Source organism: Ptychodera flava, chromosome 7 (assembly GCF_041260155.1).
Source record: "Ptychodera flava strain L36383 chromosome 7, AS_Pfla_20210202, whole genome shotgun sequence".
In the NCBI taxonomy this organism is placed as follows: domain Eukaryota; kingdom Metazoa; phylum Hemichordata; class Enteropneusta; family Ptychoderidae; genus Ptychodera; species Ptychodera flava.
Window position 1 is genome coordinate 24,437,657 of NC_091934.1, and position 25,132 is coordinate 24,462,788.

The 25,132-nt window shown below is 36.3% G+C and overlaps 1 protein-coding gene across 1 annotated transcript in view; it reads left to right on the forward strand.

The window, feature by feature from the left end:
• The window catches only part of LOC139136394 (clotting factor C-like), a 31,227-nt gene extending 12,829 nt beyond the window's left edge, over window positions 1-18,398 (forward strand). The window contains exons 3-6 of the mRNA XM_070704117.1: window positions 10,250-10,426; window positions 11,119-11,423; window positions 11,839-12,162; window positions 18,182-18,398. Coding sequence (XP_070560218.1) covers window positions 10,250-10,426; window positions 11,119-11,423; window positions 11,839-12,060 — 704 coding nt within the window. The 3' untranslated portion in view covers window positions 12,061-12,162; window positions 18,182-18,398. The remainder of the gene's footprint in view (window positions 1-10,249; window positions 10,427-11,118; window positions 11,424-11,838; window positions 12,163-18,181) is intronic.
• The last annotated feature ends 6,734 nt before the right edge of the window (window positions 18,399-25,132 follow it).

Here is a 25,132-nt window from a genome sequence, read left to right on the forward strand (position 1 = left end):
TTTCAACTTTCGCAGAGTTAATTTTTTGTTATCGACTGATATTGCCGCCTAAACGATAATCACTTCTGACAGCTTTGGCAACTACACAATTTAGGCATTATGACGAGTTACAGTATTGCCAACGGTTCAACGCAACCACTGTAAATTTGTACAAAATGGAGTTTTATTGATCTGTATCTGATTCAAATATTTCAGACGTACGTTGCCATCGTTTATAAAGTGATCTTAAAAAGGGCGATAAATGAATACATATTATGAACTGTTGTTTGATACTTTCTTCAATATACGCCTTCGTTCATTATTGGCAATAATCAAAACGTACATACTAAAACACGACCTGATCATACTATTGGAAACTTACATAACTAAAGCCAATTAGTCTTTGCTTTGAAACCTGAACGCTTCTGTAATCTTTAAATACCATCGGAGGTATAGAAAGATACGAAAATCTTCACCCTCACAGCCATGACTGCTTTCCGTCACAGATTTAGACGTGGTGGGCATGGCCTATTTCGGGTAAATCGGCCATACCCACAATGTCTATTAAAATTCATGAGTTTACTTTTCTTTTTGTACACCCATATCTATTGGAAATCTTGTGAATGGCTATTACATCAGGATGACAACTCCCGCATGTGGGCAATGAATTAAGATTACTCTCGTAAAACATTTACGATTCCGAATAAGTGAAGACAAATTTGTTGCTTTCACGAATTTCTCTTCAAACACAACACCAATGTTTATCGAACAGGGAAAACTATGGAAAACTAACGACATTCGAAACACAGTGAGCATGTAATGACCAAGGTATTCCACATTGCTTACCGTGACGGTATAGCATGGAGGTATAAGCTCCGCTCCTAGCTGGCTCCAGGGTCGTAGCGAGCGACTAAGCATGGAGGTAGGAAGAGAACTCTTTTTCCTCTACAGACGAATTTATACGTAGCCGAAAAAATACACCTATGGAGGTTAATACTTCTAGTATTTATTTAAAGCAATTCTATTCACTGGTATCACCGACGGGAGATGATCAGCTATTAGCCCTACGGCCTGTATGAGTCAAGAGTGCTCGGCTATGACTAAGCCCTAGCCGCCCTGCCACGCAGAGTAGAGTAGCCAGAGCCAGTAGCCAGAGCCAGAGTAGCCACCGAGGCCTTTCTTCTATGTTTATACGTAGATTTTGTCAAGCCAAAATTTCCAGAACCTGGAGCAACGACGCGGTAACCTCGGGGGCCACTTCTATTACTTGCCAATATGTATACGTGCCGCCCAATGGTTGGGTATTTCAGCAACTTGGTCTAAATGGGTGTATCAATTCACAATTAGCCAGGGTCTAAAATGGGGTCGATTTTTGAGTGCCATAGAAGAACAAATGCCAACTATCAGTTCCCGTCTTTCTAGCAGGGTTTTGAGCTGCACTCTACAAGCATCGATATCTTTTTGTGTTGCAGGGGAAACATTAGAGACATCCCCTGGCTTTAGCCAAAGTAAATATAGACTTTGCGTTAAAACACTGTCACTAAAGGTCAGAACTCCATATTAGGAAGAATTTGCCCAATATAAAATATCAAAACAAAGTGGCTACACTATCAGAACAGGTCGATCATGGGAAAACTAGCAGTGCCTTATGGACGAACGGCGAGGCTTCTTGTAGTTTAGAATTTTAAAAATCATTAGTGAGACAGTATTTCCAGATAACTGCTAATTTAAGAAGCTGGACAAAACTTTGGTGAGGGTGAAAGATAGTTTCTTTCACCCAATATTTTTAGTATTTCCAAACCGTTTTTCGGAAATCACGGCTTGGCCAGAAACAACATAGCCGTAAATGCAGTATAGTGGTAGGCTTTGCCGTAACTCGGTCATGCAAATGCTTGCTTTTTACCAGATTACGTTTTTAGCAAATTTTGACGATATGACTTTGACCTGGGTCAAAGGTTATAGGTCTAAAACGGGAGTCCTAAAATAACGAGATTTTAGGTCTAAAATTGTTCCGTTTTTTTTTAAATGCGGCCGCACACCCCTACGACTTCTCAGAGCAAGTACCCCCACGCCGGGGGGGGGGGCGCTAACAGCGTCTTCAACAAAGCTTTAAAAAATTGAAAAAAAACATTCTAAAAAAACTGTTAGAAGAGCAAAGCAATCAAACAAGAACCAAATGAAACACATAAATTCAAGAGACTGATAAAATAAGGAATTCAACTACTCAGATTTCCGAAACGAAAGCGTCAAAAAATTCACAGTGTCTCCGACATTGGCCTAACCGACCCGTCTATGTCACACCATGGCTAATTTCTAACACCAGAAAACCTACACACAAAGTGCACAGCATGAATATAGAGTACTACTTAAATTGTCACTAAACAATTACGCAATCTGACCATATATCACAATACAGTAAATCACATGACTACCAACATAATAGCCGATGTTTGCAGCCGCGTTCCCTTATTTTACTTGCAATGTGTTTTAATTTCCTGTGTTTCGCTAAACTGCTAATGAAACTTTTAATTACAATGTTGCTTTCCAAGTCACCCACCAACCATTTTAAAGGGGTGATCAAGGTTGCCAGAACAGCCAATTTCGACCAATTAGGTTCAAGAATGTGGGAAAAAGTGCTAAAAGCATGCGATAGATATATTTACGAGACAAACATTGAGAACAGTAGGAGTAAGATATGTGTGACTCGTTCTGGCTGGAGAAAAGTTGGAATGCTGGGTATTTTCCTCATTTTTTCAGCTATAGCACTCCGTGTCTTGTCTGCATTTTGTTGACAAATGAACTATCTGTCACAGACACAAATTTGTGTTTAAAAGCTTTATTCTAGCGCCAATTCATGACGTTTTACGTGAGCCTTACTAAAATACTTATAACCAGATATGAACTGAATATGCTCACGTGTTTTACAACAGGTTCATTAATAGTAGTGCGCTTCACAGAACAATGAGATATATGTTATCACTATATGTAGCAGGTTTTTTCAACTTCGCACAGTACTCTCAGAGTTTAATCACTAATTACAAAACTTTATTTAATATGCAAATGAGCTGTTCATTAACTTGACACTGCTCAATGCTTTATGGGACAATTAGATATCCATCAGATCAACATTTGTATCATGTTTTATTTAATTTAATGCTGTAATTTTAGAGTAATGTCACTAATTACAAAGTTCATTAAATATGCAAATAAACCCTAAATTAACTTGACACTGTTCAATGATTCATAGCACAATTAAATATTTATCAAATCAATATCTGTAGCACGTTTCACAAAATGTTGGTGCCGAAATTTCAGTGTTATATACCTAATTACAAAGTTTATTAAATATGCAAATGAACCCTTAATTAACTTTACACTACTAAATGCTTTACAACACAGATAGATATCTGTCGTATCGGTATGTGCAGCAGTTTTCATCACATCTGATGCAGTTATTTCGGAGTTATATGACTAATTATAAGACTTCATGAAATATGCAAATGAGCTAATTATTAACTTGACACTGCTAAATACTTCTCAGTACAATTGGATATTTATCAGATCAACATCTGTAGCAAGTTTCATCAAATTTAACGCTGTAATTTTGGAGTAATATCACTAATTACAAAGTTCATTAAATATGCAAATGAACCCTTAATTAACTTCACACAACTAAATGCTCTACACCACAATTAGATATCTGTCGGATCAGTATCTGCAGCAGATTTCATCACATTTGGTGCAGTTATTTTGGAGTTATATCGCTAATTACAAAACTTCATAAAATATGCAAATGACCTATTTGTTAACTTGACACTGCCAAATGCTCCTCAGTACAATTAGATATTTATCAAAACAATATCTGTACCCAATGTCACTGACTTGGGTGCCGTAATTTTAGAGTTATATACCTAATTACAAAGTTCGTTAAATATGCAAATGAACCCTTAATTAATTTAACACTACTAAATGCTTTACACTACAGTTAGATATCAGTCGGATCAGTATCTGCAGCAGATTTCATCACATTTGGTGAAGTTACATCGGAGTTATATGACTAATTACAAACCTTCATAAAATATGCAAATGAGCTATTTATTAACTTTACACTGCCTAATGCTTCTAAGTATAATTAGATATATATCAGATCAATATTTGTTGCAAGTATCATCAAGTTTGGTGCAGGAATTTCAGAGTTATCTCACTAATAACAAAAGTTCATTAAATATGCAAATGAGAAGATAATTGACATGACACTCACAGTATCATCATAATATTCTTAGATTGTCATCTGTGAAAAGTTTCATGAAATTTTGTGCAGTATTTCTTGATATATGTCTACACTGTCATTACCGTCTCCATAGGGAAACCATTGTACGGAAAAAAACGATATTGCATACCTTCATTAATATGCAAGCCACACTAACCAAAATCTAATCAGTTCTTGCAAGTAGCATATGGTACCTGTCTACTAAATCTGACTTGAATCCGTTCAGGCGTTTTTGAGTTATCGTGTAAACAGACAGACAGACAGACAGACACACACACACACACGGACAGACAGACAGACAGACATCGCTATGACATAGGCCCACGTGTTTACACAGGTGAGCTAAAAATATTGTTAGACATACCGAACACCTTTGCTTGTGGTAAACACTGTGACCTCGTTTAGCTCAAATTGGCCACTGGCTTTCTAGTTGATAATATTTTTTGCATTCCTTTAATTGACGATAGTATGAAGACAGTGGCATAACTCCAACAGTATGAATTTACAGTCTTAGAATTTTGCAAATTGGTCAAAATGTAGTAGATGATATGAATGTTGACCTCGACAGTTCCTCAAACAGCACATCACTAATTTTGGTTAAAACCGCGAAACTCATATCTATCAGATAATTTATTAATCTGTAAATGCCTCATTCTCAAGCTGATCAAGTGTTTTAAAAGCAGATTTCGCAAGATACGCCATTTTTAGCTCACGTGTGTAAACACGTGGGCTAATGTCATAGCGATGTCTGTCTGTCTGTCCGTGTGTGTGTGTGTTAGTGTGTGTGTGTGTGTGTGTGTCTGTCTGTCTGTTTACACGATAACTCAAAAACGCCTGAACGGATTCACGTCAGATTTGGTACACAGGTACCATATGCTACTTGCAAGAACTGATTAGATTTTGGTTAGTGTGGCTTGCATATTAATGAAGTTATGCAATATCGTTTTTTCCCTACAATGGTTTCCCTATGGAGACGGTAATGACAGTGTAGACATATATCAAGAAATACTGCACAAAATTTCATGAAACTTTTCACAGATGACAATCTCAGAACATTATGATGATACTGTGAGTGTCATGTCAATTATCTTCTCATTTGCATATTTAATGAACTTTTGTTATTAGTGAGATAACTCTGAAATTCCTGCACCAAACTCGATGATACTTGCAACAAATATTGATCTGATATATATCTAATTATACTTAGAAGCATTAGGCAGTGTCAAGTTAATAAATAGCTCATTTGCATATTTTATGAAGGTTTGTAATTAGTCATATAACTCTGATATAACTTCACCAATGTGATGAAATCTGCTGCAGATACTGATCCAACTGATATCTAACTGTAGTGTAAAGCATTTAGTAGTGTGAAATTAATTAAGGGTTGATTTGCATATTTAATGAACTTTGTAATTAGGTATATAACTCTGAAATTACGGCACCAAAGTCAGTGAAATTGGGTACAGATATTGTTTTGATAAATATCTAATTATACTGAGAAGCATTTGGCAGTGTCAAGTTAATAAATAGGTCATTTGCATATTTTATGAAGTTTTGTAATTAGTGATATAAATCCAAAATAACTGCACCAAATGTGATGAAATCTTCTGCAGATACTGATCCGACAGATATCTAATTGTGGTGTAGAACATTTAGTTGTGTGAAGTTAATTAAGGGTTCATTTGCATATTTAATGAACTTTGTAATTAGTGATATTACTCCAAAATTACAATGTTAAATTTGATGAAACTTGCTACAGATGTTGATCTGATAAATATCCAATTGTACTGAGAAGCATTGAAAATGTGTCAAGTTAATAATTAGCTCATTTGCATATTTCATGAAGTCTTATAATTAGTCATATAACTCCGAAATAACTGCATCAAATGTGATGAAAACTGCTGCACATACTGATACGACAGATATCTAACCGTATTGCAAAGCATTTAGTAGTTTAAAATTAATTAAGGGTTCATTTGCATATATAATAAACTTTGTAATTAGGTATATAACTATGAAATTTCGGCACCAAAATTTTGTGAAACGTGCTACAGATATTGATTTGATAAATATTTAATTGTGCTATGAATCATTGAACAGTGTCAAGTTAATTTAGGGTTTATTTGCATATTTAATGAACTTTGTAATTAGTGACATTACTCTAAAATTACAGCATTAAATTAAATAAAACGTGCCACAAATGTTGATCTGATGGATATCTAATTGTCCCATAAAGCATTGAGCAGTGTCAAGTTAATGAACAGCTCATTTGCATATTAGATAAAGTTTTGTAATTAGTGATTAAACTCTGAGAGTACTGTGCGAAGTTGAAAAAAAAACCCTGCTATATATAGTGATAACATATATCTCATTGTTCTGTGAAGCACTACTATTAATGAACCTGTTGTAAAACACGTGAGCATATTCAGTTCATATCTGGTTACGAGTGTGTGTATGTCTTTTCATTACATAATATCAATGAAGGTGATTACTATCAGGAGAGTACGTGCTCGCAAGAGATACTTAATTTACATTGTCTCATGTACAAGCAAAGTCGGTCGTATCTGAACAAAAAATACCTTTATTTATTTTCTGGTCACTCTACGTCACGATAACCGCGTCTATTTCATCAATATTTTACGACGATCTTTGATGTGCTCATCAATGTAAATAAATAACATGGCTATTTATCCAACAATTAAAATGTGTGTGTGACGTGACAATGTCGTAAAAATTAGTAATAATGATTAGCGTCATACAAAATACATCCACTTGGCAAATTTATGTCTCTGCTTTTTAGCTCACGTGTGTAAACACGTGGGCTAATGTCATAGCGATGTCTGTCTGTCTGTGTGTGTGTGTGTTAGTGTGTGTGTGTGTGTGTGTCTGTCTGTCTGTTTACACGATAACTCAAAAACGCCTGAACGGATTCAAGTCAGATTTAGTACACGGGTACCATATGCTACTTGCAAGAACTGATTAGATTTTGGTTAGTGTGGCTTGCATATTAATGAAGTTATGCAATATCGTTTTTTCCCGTACAATGGTTTCCCTATGGAGACGGTAATGACAGTGTAGACATATATCAAGAAATACTGCACAAAATTTCATGAAACTTTTCACAGATGACAATCTAAGAACATTATGATGATACTGTGAGTATCATGTCAATTATCTTCTCATTTGCATATTTAATGAATTTTTGTTATTAGTGAGATAACTCTGAAATTCCTGCACCAAACTTGATGATACTTGCAACAAATATTGATCTGATATATGTCTAATTATACTTAGAAGCATTAGGCAGTGTCAAGTTAATAAATAGCTCATTTGCATATTTTATGAAGGTTTGTAATTAGTCATATAACTCCGATATAACTTCACCAAATGTGATGAAATCTGCTGCAGATACTGATCCAACTGATATCTAACTGTAGTGCAAAGCATTTAGTAGTGTGAAATTAATTAAGGGTTCATTTGCATATTTAATGAACTTTGTAATTAGGTATATAACTCTGAAATTACGGCACCTAAGTCAGTGAAATTGGGTACAGATATTGTCTTGATAAATATCTAATTGTACTGAGAAGCATTTGGCAGTGTCAAGTTAACAAATAGGTCATTTGCATATTTTATGAAGTTTTGTAATTAGTGATATAACTCCAAAATAACTGCACCAAATGTGATGAAATCTGCTGCAGATACTGATCCGACAGATATCTAATTGTGGTGTAGAGCATTTAGTTGTGTGAAGTTAATTAAGGGTTCATTTGCATATTTAATGAACTTTGTAATTAGTGATATTACTCCAAAATTACAGCGTTAAATTTGATGAAACTTGCTACAGATGTTGATCTGATAAATATCCAATTGTACTGAGAAGCATTGAGCAGTGTCAAGTTAATAATTAGCTCATTTGCATATTTCATGACGTCTTATAATTAGTCATATAACTCTGAAATAACTGCACCAAATGCGATGAAAACTGCTGCACATACTGATACGACAGATATCTAAATGTATTATAAAGCATCTGGTAGTGAAAAGTTAATTAAGGGTTCATTTGCATATTTAATAAACTTTGTAAATAGGTATATAACTCTGAAATTTCGGCACCAAAATTTTGTGAAATGTGCTACAGATATTGATTTGATAAATATTTAATTGTGCTATGAATCATTGAACAGTGTCAAGTTAATTTAGGGTTTATTTGCATATTTAATGAACTTTGTAATTAGTGACATTACTCTAAAATTACAGCATTAAATTAAATAAAACGTGCTACAAATGTTGATCTGATGGATATCTAATTGTCCCATAAAGCATTGAGCAGTGTCAAGTTAATGAACAGCTCATTTGCATATTAAATAAAGTTTTGTAATTAGTGATTAAACTCTGAGAGTACTGTGCGAAGTTGAAAAAAACCTGCTACATATAGTGATAACATATATCTCATTGTTCTGTGAAGTTCAATACTATTAATGAACCTGTTGTAAAACACGTGAGCATATTCAGTTCATATCTGGTTATTTTGGGGTTAGTATTCGTATAGACCCCCACCGCAGCCTGAAATTTTGACGTACAGAGTACTTTCATTCGGTGGACTTGGTTTCCATCCCAATGAGAAGGTTATATGCTCTGTCCAGGCCTCCAAAAGCCTTTCAATGACATGAATATTTTCACACACTATGACAATAATCATCTGACGTTAAACACAAGAGTATAACGCCTGATGTGGAAAAAATCAAATGGATAAGTTGTAAAAAACTAACTTGGAGCTGGTTGCATTATGTCGGTTCCGAAAGAAATGCAGCAAGGGTCGATCGCGACGTTTTTGCGCCGTTCAGTTCAATCGATTCTTGTTCTCGAAAAGTAGTGTAACTTCGTCTTATTGAATTTCTGGGCCTATGTTTATCCTTGAAATCGTGTATAACTTCGGAGAAGGTACTTGTAGACCGATAGATCATTGGCATTCTGCGCCAGCTGCTGCGTACACGACCGTGAGCGCCGTATTTCCTCGCACACGCGACGGATAACTGGAAATAATTGACAAGTCGCCCATGGCGTATTTAAATTATTTCTAAAATAGTTTAAAATTTTAAACGCGTAATCGCTTTGACAATTCGTATTCTGCAAATAATAACTAATACATGGCTTGTGCGTGTGATAGACGTATTATTCGCCTGATACTTTTCTTTGATAAGCTTGGAAAATACTCGTGATGTAATAACCTTGCCATTCACCTCTCGTCTTCTACTCATGGTGACATGCTCATAACGTCATTCGCATTTTCTTTCTGAACTAGTAAAAGATTAAGGAATAATATGTAATTGTAACACTTAATAAAATACAATGCTTTTTTGGACAACATCAAACATAGAACTGTGTTTCCGCAAAAAACAAGAAATAGTCACGGTAAGTATGAAAGTGTTATATAAATGATTAAGATGTAAATATTTGCCAGCTGCATCGGCGTTAAAACTTTAGGTCAATCGAGTACGACCGAACTGTTTGATGCATGCAAAAATGACATTATACTGCGCTGTAGCGATTCAATGTTCAAGTAAATACACGTTTATTGTCACACTTCACCGAATATCCATCCCTACGCGAAAAGCGAGAAAATATTTTAAATTAGGCACCACATGTTAGATACCTAAATAACGTAGCAGTCAAGGAGCACAAGCAATAATAGTGTTTATTTCTCGACTTAATAGTTTATGATTTCACCCTCCATTCTTATGCCAGCCACAAAACCAACTTGCAATCATTTCGAGATAACCTTCAGAGGAAACCATGGACTACATTTCTTTCCAATTGAATCAGTCTTTCATCGGAAACAGAGAAAACTTAGCGAAATTATCGTGTGTAGAAAACCTATTTCTAAAGCTCTCTACAGCGTAAAACTATATTTGTTTACAATAACATTAACCCCATCCCGTTTATACAAACGTTTTTGCCATTCACTCTCGATCTTCAAATTTCATTAACTATTAACAGGTGTTGACTGCGGTCGACCAGAAGAAATTGATAATGGTAACTTTACAAATGATAACTTCACATACCCAAATACAATAATGTATTCCTGCAACGCCTTCCACAAGCTGCTTGGAAACAATGAGCGCATGTGCCAAGCTGATGCCACCTGGTCCGGAACAAAACCACATTGTGAACCAGGTGAGTGAAACTGTATTCAGAATATGGCTCGTATATTATGCGTGTAAGGAACGTTTTTTATCAGTACCTTGACTTACCAAAGGTGACAAAATGGTATGAAAGATCAGTTTGGTAATTCATACACGACCTCTCAATTCCCGTGCCTCTATGAAAATAGGCAACAAATACTCAAACACTAAATCTATTTGGATTAAACATTGTTAGTTCGTTTGCATGATTACAGTGTGGGGAAAAGCGACTAGCGATTTTGGAGTCCCTGCCATTCATACCGTATTAACTCTCTTGAAATATTGCATTCAACCTTAGGTTTGCGACCGAAAATATTGCTGTGTTCTTTAGCGAAGAATTTCAATCAGAACAATAACCTTAATCTACTCCAAGAATCTGGCTTGTTTGTTTGTCTCTTTGTTTGTTTGTAGTGCTGTTTTGTGTGCTTTGGGGGATTGGTTGGTTGAACAAAACCCTGGCCATGATGGTCTAATAAGAACAGATGACAATCAGCTAAATTATTCCTAATATCGTATTGACAAGATAATAGATGTTTATGTGGTATGCTTTCCTTCACACCTAGACGATATTTCAAAAACAAATATAAACTATGATGAAAATGCCAAAGAGATTTAATTATAATTAGATGATTCAGCAAATCTTAGAAAGTAAAATATTTTACTATTTTATACCGTTCATTTCAGTCTGTGGTATACCTCTCGTATCACCACGATCGAGATCTCCCTCTCGCATATTCGGTGGACTTAGCGTCCTTCGAGGTTCGTGGCCATGGACCGCTTTCTTGTCAGTTCACTCACCAGCCCATGGCGTTCGTAAAGCAATCTGTGGTGGATCACTACTGAATAATGAATGGGTTGTAACAGCAGCACATTGTGTCATCAATCCTCAGGCAAATTCTAGAACCTTTGGACACACTCTACCTCTTGCATCATTTAATGTTACTCTGGGTCTTCACAGACGTTCACGTCCGCGTAAATATGTACAATACGTAAGATAACCTTTATATTATAACGTTACCATTTTGGGGGGAATTTGTACGACTGCATGACTTATCGTTAAGTATTATATAACTCAGTCATCTTTTCCAAGTGTTATGTAAAAATATCTTATTTAATTTGATTATAAAAGTGCAGACGTTCTTTGCGATAAGCACACTATATGAAACCGTTGCAACTCAAGTAAAGAAGATCTTTTTCTTCGTGCACTTGAAATTGCCAATTGTGCGTCCAAAAGACATCGTCAATGTATTCTTTATATTCTAGTCAGAATGTTCTGCCTATTATATTACATACCCACTCTAATATTACTCAGTTACATCTGATAAAGTCACCTAAGTAGTATATCATTTTGAAATCTTCATAATTTATTTCATCTTGATAATTCATTTCATTTGTGTTCGACAGAGGAACGTTGTGGAGATCATCCCTTCCCCACATAACGATCCCAAGACATTTGACGCAGATATAGCACTCTTGAAGTTGGATACTCCCGTAGCATTTACAAAGTACATACGACCAATCTGTCTTCCACTTAACGATGCAGACAGTGGTGTAGCAGACCAAGGAGATTTGGCAGTGGTTGTAGGATGGGGAAGACTTCAAATGGAAGGCCGTCTGATGTGTTAAGGGAGACTTACGTACCGATAGTGAGTCAGCAAACATGTGTTAAAGCTTATAATCGTTCTTATGTGGTAACCGATAACATGTTTTGCGCCGGGTATCAAACAGGTAAACTATGTTTAAGATGCATATTATCTCTGAATTCGTTAAATCAAAGATGTGCTTTCTTTTAAGGGATCGTGACGTAGTCCAATAATTTGTTTAACCATAGACAGTCTTCCCCCCCCCCCCACTGTCTATGGTTTAACCGACTGCCATTTATGGTTGAAAACGGTTTATGAACCCACAGGAGAAGGTTTAGATCGCGGCATGATGGCATTGTTCGGTAAAGGATCAAAGAATTAGTGAAACGAACTTAAAAACAACTCTGCGGTCGCCTGACATCCAGTTACGGGTCCAAGGCTAAAAACGAGTCAACAGTAAAGTTCCAAGCGTAGTACATCATGAATAATTATGCAAATGTCTTTCTAGTTTCAGAACCAATCATAGCGTTATATTTGCACTCGCGCGCTGGTATGTTATAATTCAGGGTATGCTGTTGGCAAAGGTCGAATAGCTGGGAAATTAAAAACAGTCCCTCATATTGCATTAGAAGTGTTATATAATAATTTGATAGATTTCTTCAGCGTCTAAACCTTGGAAATGTCAGTAGAGCTGACCAAAATTCTTGCTTCACAAATAAGGTCTATCGAAGCCTTGACTCACGTCAATCGTCCGGCTTACTTGATATAGTTCCCCTCCTGATGAACACTCACTGCTCCCAATCTTGGTTGCTGCCGTTTTCAGTCACTGAGATCAGAAGGAGTTGAGCGAAAATTAATACATGATTTGCCGGTTTATTGAAGTCTCATTTCCTCGAAAGTAGTGCAAACCACACAAGTTCCATGGAGAACTGTACTACTGAAGCGCCCGACCAGTTCTGCCTGTCTCGGCTACCGCCCCCTGCTGAAGTTGAGTTTGGGTGAGACAAATACGTGATAAATGTTAGCCAATGAGTGCCTTGCTAGTTTCACCATACAGACTACAGTATTTCCCTATTAGGCCAGTTACATAAGTCTTTGTCTGTAGGGATTGCCATGACAATATGTTTCACAAACCCTACTGATAAACAATAGATATGTTATAACTTGTCACAGCAAATGTGTACTCTCCAGGATATTCATGCACAGAACAAATTTAAATACAAAAAATCATTTAAAGTTGAATCGGTACAAGTGTACAGACTAAATAAATATGCAGAATCTGAACAAGTGAATGTACCTAGGTGAACTCAGCTTTCTGTACTTGTCTTTGTCCGTTGTGATTGAAGGAGGTACCTGGTGCACACATCCGGAATGACTGATTGCTACATTTTTTCCAGCAAAAACATAGAACACTCTATTATAAGGCAGCGCAAACACTACAGATTGAGGCTAACACAAAGTCTCAAGGCAACCAATCACCGTACCTTGAGGTGAATATTATATACTATTGAGACCTGAGAGACAGGGTTAAACCACTCATTGCACTGTAAATGCAGGGCTCCCATAGAGAGCTAAGCCGAGCATGTGAACACCCTACATGAGCAAAAAAAACATTAGGCTGAGCGTGAAAACGCCCTACATGAGAGAAAAGAACATTGGGCTGAGCATGAAAACACCCTACATGAGTAAAAAAACATGTTGCATTGTGGGTATTTTCAAGATGGCAGCCGCCATGACAGCCTGCACTGAAAGCTCTGGTGAGTACATATTTTGGTCGATTTTACCCTTGAGAAGCATTATTTGGGAAAAATAAAAACATCAGAGTATGCAGCAGTGTTTCAAGTGTCTATGCACATAGTTCATTACATAATAGAAGCTCAAACTACAAAGATTACTTCAACACAAAATCACTTAGTGGGTTAGGATAACACTTGGATTGCCTTAGCTCTCCATGGCAGGGCTGTGTGTTACCGGCGTTATACAGTATATGGTGGGAGACCGTATAACGCCGTTAACACACAGCCCTGCCATGCAGAGCTAGCATTGCCTCTGAGCATAGAACTACCAATGCTCTGAAGCACTGCAAGAACTTTCTTACACACTGCACAGCCGACAAGCGATGCATGTAGTCTCTTGTACACTGTACAGCTCAAATGTGTTGCAAGTTTACAGCTACAGTCATTCACCTACTTCGAGTTTTAGTGCTGAAGTAATTATTACAGTTTGAGCATCTGAGATGTAATGAACTGTGCATAGACACTTGAATGCATAATGCTGACTCAGATTGTGTCCTACATATACATTAATATGATTTAAAATATGTCACTTTTCATTCAGGATAAGGATTATTGAAAAAAGTATCCAAAATATCAATGTGCTTGCTATTTGTCGTGCATCATGTGCATGTTTGTGTGAGCTTTACTATTTAGCAGAGAATTAGAGAGCCATTAAAAGGCAGTGAACACTATATTAGAGAAAATACATGTATCATTGTGCTAATGATGGTAACCTTCACCAACCAATGTTAAGAACAGCTACAGGTCAGAGAGATCATCGGCTTTATTAATGCTGTGAATATTTGGAAATCCATTGCCCATCTATTTGAAACAGTCAAACTTGTCAACTTTTAAATCAAAATTGAATGAATATCTTTTCATGATGTACTGTATGAAGGTTCAGATCTGGATTAGCCTGTCATAGTCTTTGACATTTTCTTTTTTACTCTCTCTGCTCCTGTATTTTTCTAGAGGTCCAAATTTTAAATTAAGGTACAGGTAACCATAGCTAGCTGTTGTGATGTAACTGTCTTGTTAGCAGAAACTAATCAAATTGTACTCAGTAACTTCACAACAATCTACAGCTGAACTTGACATATATCATCAAAATTAAAATATTTTATAACTCATGACAGCTTCTCTTTTGTTTTCCAGAACCACTTGTTTAGAGAAAAAAAAAACCAGAAGATGAGCAAGACACAAACCAGTTGGGATGTCTCACTTAGATGAGGCAGCAAAAAGGGGGAGTTTTGACACAGGGTGTTTGACATTACCACAATCTCAATGGGAAATTTAATTTGTTGATTAGAATTGGAAAAAGTTGGAAAAAATTAAGGTCAGAGGATAATTTCACCATCAAAACAGGCCCAGTTTTGCTAGCTTTCAGCACATGCATTTTACATGTAAGAAGATACAGTGCTTGACTTGTCACATTCATTTATTATTTTGGAATAATTGATGAATCAATACAGTTTTTGTTTTCTAGTAATTGCATGTATGCATATTAGTAGTTGAAGACCCTGGGTTATTGGCATAGATAGTTTTGGCACTGATCAAAATGGCAAAACTTGAAAAACCTGAGAATAAAATCATATTTGTGGACAGTGTGTAACACATTAATCAAGTATGTCCTCAGTCTTTTTTATGTTGTCAAACACAGATTCTAGCATTTTGCATGATAGTTCCAAAGCTAATGCCAGAGCAAGCATGCTGAGGAGAATGCAAGAGGACTTGCCATGGAAGTCAACAAAAGTTGATGTGTTTCTACTCATTGTAACCAGTAATGATTTGATCACTGAGGTGTAACTCTGATAAACATAATTAGTTATTGGTAACCCCTGCCTGCACTATTATCCTAAATCCAATCAACAGAGGGTCATATTCTCTCATTGACTTCCAGGATAAGCCAGTTGCATATTGTCTACGGTGGTTATCCAATACCAGGTTGGAAGCAATAGTGCAAAACTAAACTTGGGTAACGTCAAGAAATCCAAATATGATACTAGACTAGCTACCGGTACATATACGATGAAATGAAAGTAAAGTAAAAAATAGTGACTTTCCCTTCAATTCACCAGCACTCTTTCATTTTATGAAATACCAGAAACTAATAATATTTTATGGAACAGATTTATTTTTCACTTATTTATTCAAATATATTTACTTCTTGCAAAGTAAATGAAATCATCTTATTGAAACTAAATAATATGAAATAAACAGAATATAATATAGAACTGTATGAAACAACAAGTGTAGCCCTTTTCTTGAAAGAACACATCTCCATAAATATGCCAACAAAACTCACTGACCAACGCAGACTTTGGTGCTGCAGAATATAAAACAAGACCATGTTGGCTTTTACTCTACTGGGATAAATACAGCTGACAGTAAAGCTAACAGATTCCTTTTCTGCCTATTATTCTGCTTTTCTATTTATAGAATAACAGATGATCTACATGCCTTATCGAGCGAAAAACTTGTAGAACAATATACAAAACTGTCTTTGTTAAATAATTTAGAGATATGATAGTGTTTACTGGAATGTTAGAATCCCTTCATTGTCATCAGTACCATTCACTTCATCAGCTGTTACAGTTTCATTGTTATTGTTGTCATCTGATATTTGAGTGGCATTCTCAATGCAATTATCTTCCTCTGACAAGTTCACCCATGGCCATCAGTACAGCAAGATATGTAGAGTTGCATGCTGTTGTAAATGAAGGAAAAGTTTAGGAGTTTTTGAACCACAGAAATATGATCATTTTTCGCAGTTTACAGAAAGGTTTAGCTTTAGTATTAATCGTGAATAAAAGTATAAGCACATCCTTTGTACATAATTGAATGGTCTTCAGTGGACTTGAGTTATTGAAGCTGGCTAGTTGAGGACAAAATCTGTTTACGACCCCCGAAAATACTCGTAAACATGCACATCCATTGCTTCAGTCTCTTGTACACAGTTTACAGCACACTGTGAAGTAAAGTTGTAGCAGTTAATCACCCACTGAGCGATTTTGTGTTGAAGTAATCTTTGTAGTTTGAGCTTCTGCTATGTAATGAACTATGTGCATAGACACTTGAAACACTGCTGCATACTCTGATGTTTTTATTTTTCCCAAATAATGCTTCTCAACGGTAAAATCGACCAAAATATGTACTCACCAGAGCTTTCAGTGCAGGCTGTCATGGCGGCTGCCATCTTGAAAATACCCACAATGCAACATGTTTTTTACTCATGTAGGGTGTTTTCATGCTCAGCCCAATGTTCTTTTCTCTCATGTAGGGCGTTTTCACGCTCAGCCTAATGTTTTTTTTTGCTCATGTAGGGTGTTCACATGCTCGGCTTAGCTCTCTATGGGAGCCCTGAAATGGAGTAGGACCACAAGCATCGATCACTGTAATGGGCACATATTTTTAGGAAATCGTAGATCATTTTGAAACAGGACTAATATGACCTATGATTTATGTCTGGACACATATACCGCAAACACGAATCACTTCGATCGGTACGTATGTCTCGGACTTTTCTGAAAGAGGACGAATAAACCCCACCCGAGCGTTAATATCTCTTACGTCTTGAGAGGAAATGCATATGACCTCACATCTCATCATATCTTATTATACACAAATGCAAATTATAAACACAACGCTCATAAGAAAAAATGGCGAGCAATACACGCCATTACTTACAAGTTTTACGTCACAGACGCTGGAATTCGAACGAGATTGAGGGGGATGTAGCTTTTTTATGATTTAAATATTGTTAAAAATTGTTTGAAACTTGTTTTTAACTAACAGTGGCAGCATCGCTTATTCTTTTACCTATATCTAAAGGTGACGATACTGCAAGGTAAAGTCTTTTCGCGCAATCACATCAAACCATGTACATGTACCGTGATACAACCAGCATAAGTAACTTGCATTAGTATTGTTGATGTAACAAAATGACCATAATTTCTCTGCTGCACCTCGATGTACGGACATCGAAGCGGAAAAGACTATCATGAATTACAGACATGATAACCGAACATATAGTGTTGCTCGTTCCTTCCCTTAACTTACAGCTTTTGCTGTAAACTAACAAATGGTCTCCATGATGGTTGTTAATTTGTCAATTTCTGTCGGAGCACATGAAATATTCCGTTTGGAATTTCAGATGATTCGGCTTTCGTTATTCTTGTCTTTACTGTCATGATCACTGTTTCTTATACAACACATGGCCACGTTTGGACACTGTAACAAGACTGTTTGTCTTAAAGGAGCAAAAGTCAAACCTTTTTGTTTGACAAAGGTGTGTGACTATTTGAATGATTAAGGAAAGCGTTTTTAATTCTTTTTAATTATACAATATCGGAATCTTTAATCACCTTCAAACTTATCCATTATTTCCAGGACGCTTTGATTCCTGCGATGGTGACAGCGGCGGCCCACTGATGCTTCAGGATGAACAAAGTCAAAGATATTACTTGTATGGAATCGTCTCTTGGGGGCGTCCTGGGCAGTGTGCAGCTCGTGATTCTTATGGCGTGTACGTTAATGTCAGTAACTTCACGCCATGGATTCAGGAAATCACGGATATACAGCCATGAGATCAAATAGCCATGATCGAAAGCCCTGATTACTTCAAGGTTTCATTTTAGAAATCGATTTAGTATCGCATTTTAGAATAATATTTAGAATATTGTTTTACAGGTGTATTTATATCTAGCACTAAAAATATGTATTTGTGATATCACTTCGAGATGGCGTTCAAGGTCGAGGAAACTTTACATGCAGTACAATAATCTACTCTATAAGAAAGTGATTCATTCATTGTGTTTATTGATTTTACAAGCTCAAGTAGTTTAGTGTTTTTTTTTCATTCATATCCATATATTTCAGTCATCGTTGTAATATTACAGAGTTTAAAACTACAACCGGCGTTATTTCACTCTTTACGTCTGTCTTCAGTTTTGATTTAACATGTCTGAAACAATTTAATCCATTGAAGAGTATTTGTATTATATTCATTGATTGGAGTCATTTGTTTTGATGACTTGAAAATTTCAGGGCTTATCCCAAAAATTTAAATACACATATATTACGTAGTTGAACATTTCTTTCACCTTAGACATCCTCAACTTTTGCCATCCGTCTGTGACAAAGTCTGGCAACACTTCAAACAAGACGGCCACTACAAGCTGTGAAACACCAGAGGATATGATGGTCAATAATGTTTCAAGGATGTTTGTGTTTGAATTTAATCATAAATTTAAAATTTATACATCGCCAAACGGCGGACATTTAGTGGCCGATTGTAATTACCTTTAGTGAAGTAACGTTCTAAGGATAATATAAAACCTGCAAATTAATATCTGGTTAATGAAAAAAAAATATTATTATGAAGTAAATCTTACACCAAAGCCGAATTTGCCACTACTTTACATCACGTATCATTTGTTTAGAGATTAAATTATTTTGTGTATGAATGAAAATTACCATTGTTCTTAACTACTTTATTTAGTTGCTTAACAATTGTATGCATTCTTTTATCGATAAAGATCATTGGCGATGAGTGAGTAGTACTATCCGTTCGCCCAAACGGTTTGACTCAACTGTTATATATTGCAATATACAACTTCTCGCATATGTTCGCCTTTCTTAACAGTGCCACTAGTTTAAAAGTGCCAAGACCTGATTTATTATGACGTAACGGATTGATTTCATAAGTTGTATTCATGAAAATTGGTTACGCCGAAGAAAGTGTGTGGAGGTTTGGCATAATGAATAAGCAATGAAAAGTAGCCATGTCAGGTAAGTTCACTACAATAGAAGCAACCTCAGATGTTTCAAATATTTAATATAGAAAGTCCCAAGATGTACTTGCATTTTAAGAAATGAGGTATGACAGAAAGCTTTGTATATTCGAATTTGTTCGTTTCATCACGTCAAAAACGAACACCTAAGCAGGTGACATTCCATACAAACTTTTTGCAAAGATATTTGTCTTAAGGAGGTTGATCAGACTGTATGGGAACATAAATAGGAATTCGAGTGTGGAGTTGGTGTGACATGTCATCGAAACAGTTTAAAATGATAAGTACACTGTATATGAGTTTTCAGGATTAGAAAGGTCAGAGCATTAGGTCTAACCCATTTGATATTTGGGGATCTAGCCACAGTATTTCCGTGGCAGTATGAAAAAGTTACTCTTTCTCGCCACAAAATTGACACAGTTCATCGTCATTGGCAGGTACCTGTAAAAAAATATTAATATGAGCAAATCTTACAACGTGTTACAGACATGGTTTTCTATCTTCTAATTCACTGTTCCATAATGCATTGAATTGTTGCTGTCGGAAATGCTGAGATCGAAGCGCTGGACTACACTCACCGGGCCAGCATTCAGCTAGGTGGTCCTACTTTTATCGCCTATAGGAGAGTTTCCAAAGAACAGAATGGTTTTAGCAAGATTGTACCAAGTGTACCTGGAATAATCAGGTTGTGCGAAACCTCTGACTTTCAGACTTCGTCAAATTTATACCATAAGATTATGCAAAGTTTATATCACGTATATGAACACTTTGCATGCTATAAAGACGTTGAATTTTTTCAGTTGAGAAAATAACGTCATTTTTGCAGCTGATCTAACCAGTTGAGTTCATAAACCAACCTGTACCAAGTCGTATTCACTGTAACCTTTCTCTTTCTTGAGGAGGAATAAGAAACAACAACCATAACAACAACAACAACAACAACAACAACAACAACAACAACAGTGCTCTGAACTTTCTAGATCGAAAGCTGAAAAGTACAAGACGGCACGATATCCTTCGGGCACTTTGATGTTCCAGGCAGCGCCCTCAATGTGCGGACTCTCCTGTGGATAGTTAGTGGATGAGAAGGAACTGCCAAGGCCAGACAAAGTTTCCTCAGAGAGAACAAGGGTGACGAATGTTGCACTCAATAGCAAGGAAATTAAAATGGAGGTGGAAAGTCCGTTTGATCTGCTATAAAAATAAACGATGGCCAACAAGGATATTGTGACCATAATCAAAGTAAAATTTGATTGTTTGATTGATTTATTGTGAGCGAGTTGAAAATAATAGCTGTCTCCAGCATGACTGCTAGCAGATCAGCACCAGGTGGCAGAGCATGGTATCACATACGCTTCAACCACATGTCAAGTGCTCTGCTATTTCCTTCCAAGCATCCGGTGAAACATAATCAGTTCATTTAGTACACAAGGGGAGAAGGATTAATCATTAGTTTTAATATCTTTTTTGGTAATGACCGTTACCCTGCCTGGACTCGAACTCAGAACATTTGGCATGTGAAGCACTCTTATACCTATAACCTGTACTCCACGAAAACAAGTTGCAAGTCAAGGGGATGTAAATTAATTAAAGATAATTTGCAAATACCGCTGAAGATGAGCAAGCTCTTCGCTTCGCATGTATCCACATGCCTTCAATGCTGTAGATGGGGTAAGTTTGAGGATCCACAAAATTAAGAGAATAATTGACGGTGAAATGAGAGAACTTATGAAACTTAGACAACAAAGAATATGCCGTCTATTCATCAGACTCAACAGTTACTGTGGAACCTGTACCATCAAATCGACAAATCAAAGTAATTTACGTTTTTTGCAATTTTCGCCGGTGAAGAAAAATGCAGGTTTCCACTTTAATTTAATCTAATGGTGAAATATTCTTCACCAAAGAACAGACACCAAAAACGGCAATGGCCAAAAGTAACAGATCCTGTACTAAATTCTTTCAAACACGTTGCAAGGTTGCAGGGATTGCTGAATCATGCCCTTCAGTTACACCGAAACTGTTTCAGCCTCTTGTAAGAGTAGCAAGTCATAAATAAAGATTGGTTTCGGCAATAAACCGGAAAAAATTACAATATGTTTACAAACGGTGAGCTGACGACTAAAAATTGACTAAAGGGCGATAAATCAGGGAGCCAATAACGATTCGTTCAAAGTCCATTGTCTGTGTGTCCCTCTGCCTGTTCTTCCAGCGACTTGTTCCGTCTACATCCTCATACAAATTCATCAGAATTTTCTCAGCCTGCATAGTTTACATCGTCATATTAGCCGAGTATTCGGTTTGCAAGATTCTTATGAGCTTGTATTCACAGATCTCTAAAGGTGACGAAAAACTGCTTCCGAAAATAATGGCGTTATCCTATGTAAGGTAAGTGTTCGGGTACTTCATCAAAACTCACATAGACACGAAATGATACGGTTGTTTTTATGACAACACGAAGGAAAGGCGAAAAAGTCAACCTAATAGTAGGTTTTCACTGTGCTCTCGAAAATTAAAAGGAAAATGAAAAACCACGAATGTAGGATCGGCTATTGACGAACGGTTTTGTTAAGTTGAATGACGTTTAGGATTATTAGTTCCGGGGAAATATTCTGTCATAGCCATTTCTCGTCATTTAAGAACTAGTCTTGGCCCTGTCGTTTGCCGATGGTCGACGGCAGAAGTTCTTGGGGATGCAATTGGTTTTCATGTGACAGCTTTGGACTTTGACAAGAACGAAAATGAGCAAGCGCGAAATGGTTAAGATCGCAGGATCATATGCTGTGACATAGGGTTGTTTCGTGACACCCAACAAAACATTGTCAAGTACAGTCAACTTTCTGAAATAGTTGTAGCAGGCAGCAGCAGATACTTTAAATGAATTTTCCCCATCGCCAAGAGAGAAGCTAGAGGTAAAATGGCAACTGGGAAAAAGATGGCATAAGGAAACCGCGGATTAGAGAACACAAGAACCATGGTCCGGATGTAAGATTGTTATCTCTGTATAGAGTTAGAAGCACCTTGCACGTGTTCGATCACAACATATAGAGACAAAGACAGAAGGCCGATTTGGCCTGAGAAACATTTACTTGTTCATTAAAATTGCGAGTGTATTTGTCTCAGAATACTTGCGAGTAACGATTCAGTTTTTAAGTGATATTTTGACGGTCGCTGGTGTGAACTAAAGTCTCTTCTATTGTAAATTTGTTCTGAACACAAACATTCTGAACACTATCGAATATATCAACTGTTCATCCATGGCATTGTAAACCATGTTATGCAATGTCACGGATACCATTTCCAATTTCCGAGCATGCCGACAGCATGCCGTTAATTATACTATACCAGCTCGCCGCTTGCAAGTCAAGCGCTCTGATTGGTTCAGATACTGAAGTATTCGTTCACTCTTAGTCAGGAAAGCAAACATTATGGTAAGGGACTGGACATAAATTACCGGGGGTGGGCCGGTGTTTTATTTGGGGGGTGGCCAGCCATTTTTCGCGCAAGCATTTTTGAAGGGTCACAAAATTTTGTGTAAGCCTATGGGGGACGGTCACCTTTTTCATACATTAAAGCTCAAGATGCATGTGCACGTATTGAAAAATATGGAATACTGAAAAAAGGGGAAAAATACCTCCTAGCACTTTCATTTTCTGCCATTACGATTTTCGGTGCGCCCTTCGGGCGCAAATTTCAGGTATAATAAACAATATATTGATGATACAAGCAGCCACATTGATTTAACTTTTCATGATTTCTACTTATTCAACTCCTCTATTGTGCATAACTGTCCCCTATAATGACTCAATCAATAACAATTTTGGAGATCACTTATTTGACATCATTCTCCCATTGACAATACACTGGGTATAGGTCGAAGTCAAACGTTCATGTCGCTGTATGTACATTTTTTAATTTTTGAGGACATTGACAAGATACAAACTTTCAGAATAGTGCATAGTGTCATCAATAACAACTGGAAGCTTCAGGTCGAACAACTTTTGAATAACAATTTAGGATCAGATAACCTATGAGTTATTTGTAGTTTCCTCATAGCCTACAATGTATAGTGAATGGACATTTTGGTGAAATTCCAAAATCAAATTTCTTGCACAACCATTGACTTGAAACCACTCTAGTCTAATCATGAATATTACTACTAATAATTAGGTGTACATAAATGCACAGGTTTACTTAGTTTTGTATAGTAAAAAAAATTATTCATTGTTTCATCATAGACTGCCACGTACAGTAAATGGACATTTCAGTGAAATTCCAAAATCAAATTTCTTGCAATCCCATTGACTTGAAACCACTCTACTCTAATCATGAACATAAATACCAATAATCAAGTGTACATAAATGCACAGATTTACTTAGTTTTTGTATTAGAAAAAAAATATTCATAGGTTTCATCATAGACTGCCATGCATAATAAATCAACATTTCGGTGAAATTCCAAAATCAAATTTCTAGCACAACCATTGACTTGAAACCACTCTACTCTAATCATGAACATTCATACCAATAAGTAAGTGTACAGTAAATGCACAGATTTTCCTATTTTTGTATTGGAAAAAATTATTTATCGGGTTTCATCACACACTGCCATGTATAGTGAATCAACATTTTGGTGATATTCTAAAATCAAATTTCTTGCACATACACGGACTTGTAACCTCTCTATTCTAATCAAGAACATACATATCAATAATCAAGCATACATAAATACACATATTTGCCAAGTTTTGTTTTAAAAAAAATTTTCATAGTTTCGTCATAGACTACAATATATAATGGATCAACATTTTATGCGAAATTGCAAAAACAAAGTTATTGTACACAGATGAACGTGTTAATATTGAAATTTTTTTACAGTTTTGTCATAGACTACAATGTATAGTGGATCAACATTTTATGCGAAATTCCAAAAGCAAAGTTATTGTACACAGATGCACGTGTTACCATACCCTCTTCTAATCAAGCACAATTATGTCAATTATTCAGGGTCCATATATGCACAAATAGTGCAAATTTTTAATTCTGATAAAAAATTTTAGTTTTGTCATAGACTCCCATGTATAGTTTTGTTCATAGACTCCCATGTATAGTGGATCAACATTTTGCGCGAAATTCCAAAATCAAATATCTTGTTCACATGTGCATTGTAAACAACCCATGCTAATCAAGTATATCTATATCAGTTATTAAACATCTATATATGAACAGATATTGCTAGTTTTATACTGGAAAATACACGTTCGTAGTTTTCTTATAGTCGACTACCATGTACAGTAAATCAACATTATCGATGAAATCTAAAAATTACATTTTTTGTATAGGCATGCACTGTTTACGTGCCACTTCAAGCAAAGTACATTTACATGAATTATCACACACATATGATTTGATATTTTTTGGAAAACGCGTTATATCGGCCACATTTTGCCTTCCTTTCGGGAGGGCGACTTAAAAAGTATACCAGAATGAGGGGGCCTTGAACAACATTGCCGGTTTGTTGGGGTATTGAGTAATAGGGGAGGGTGAC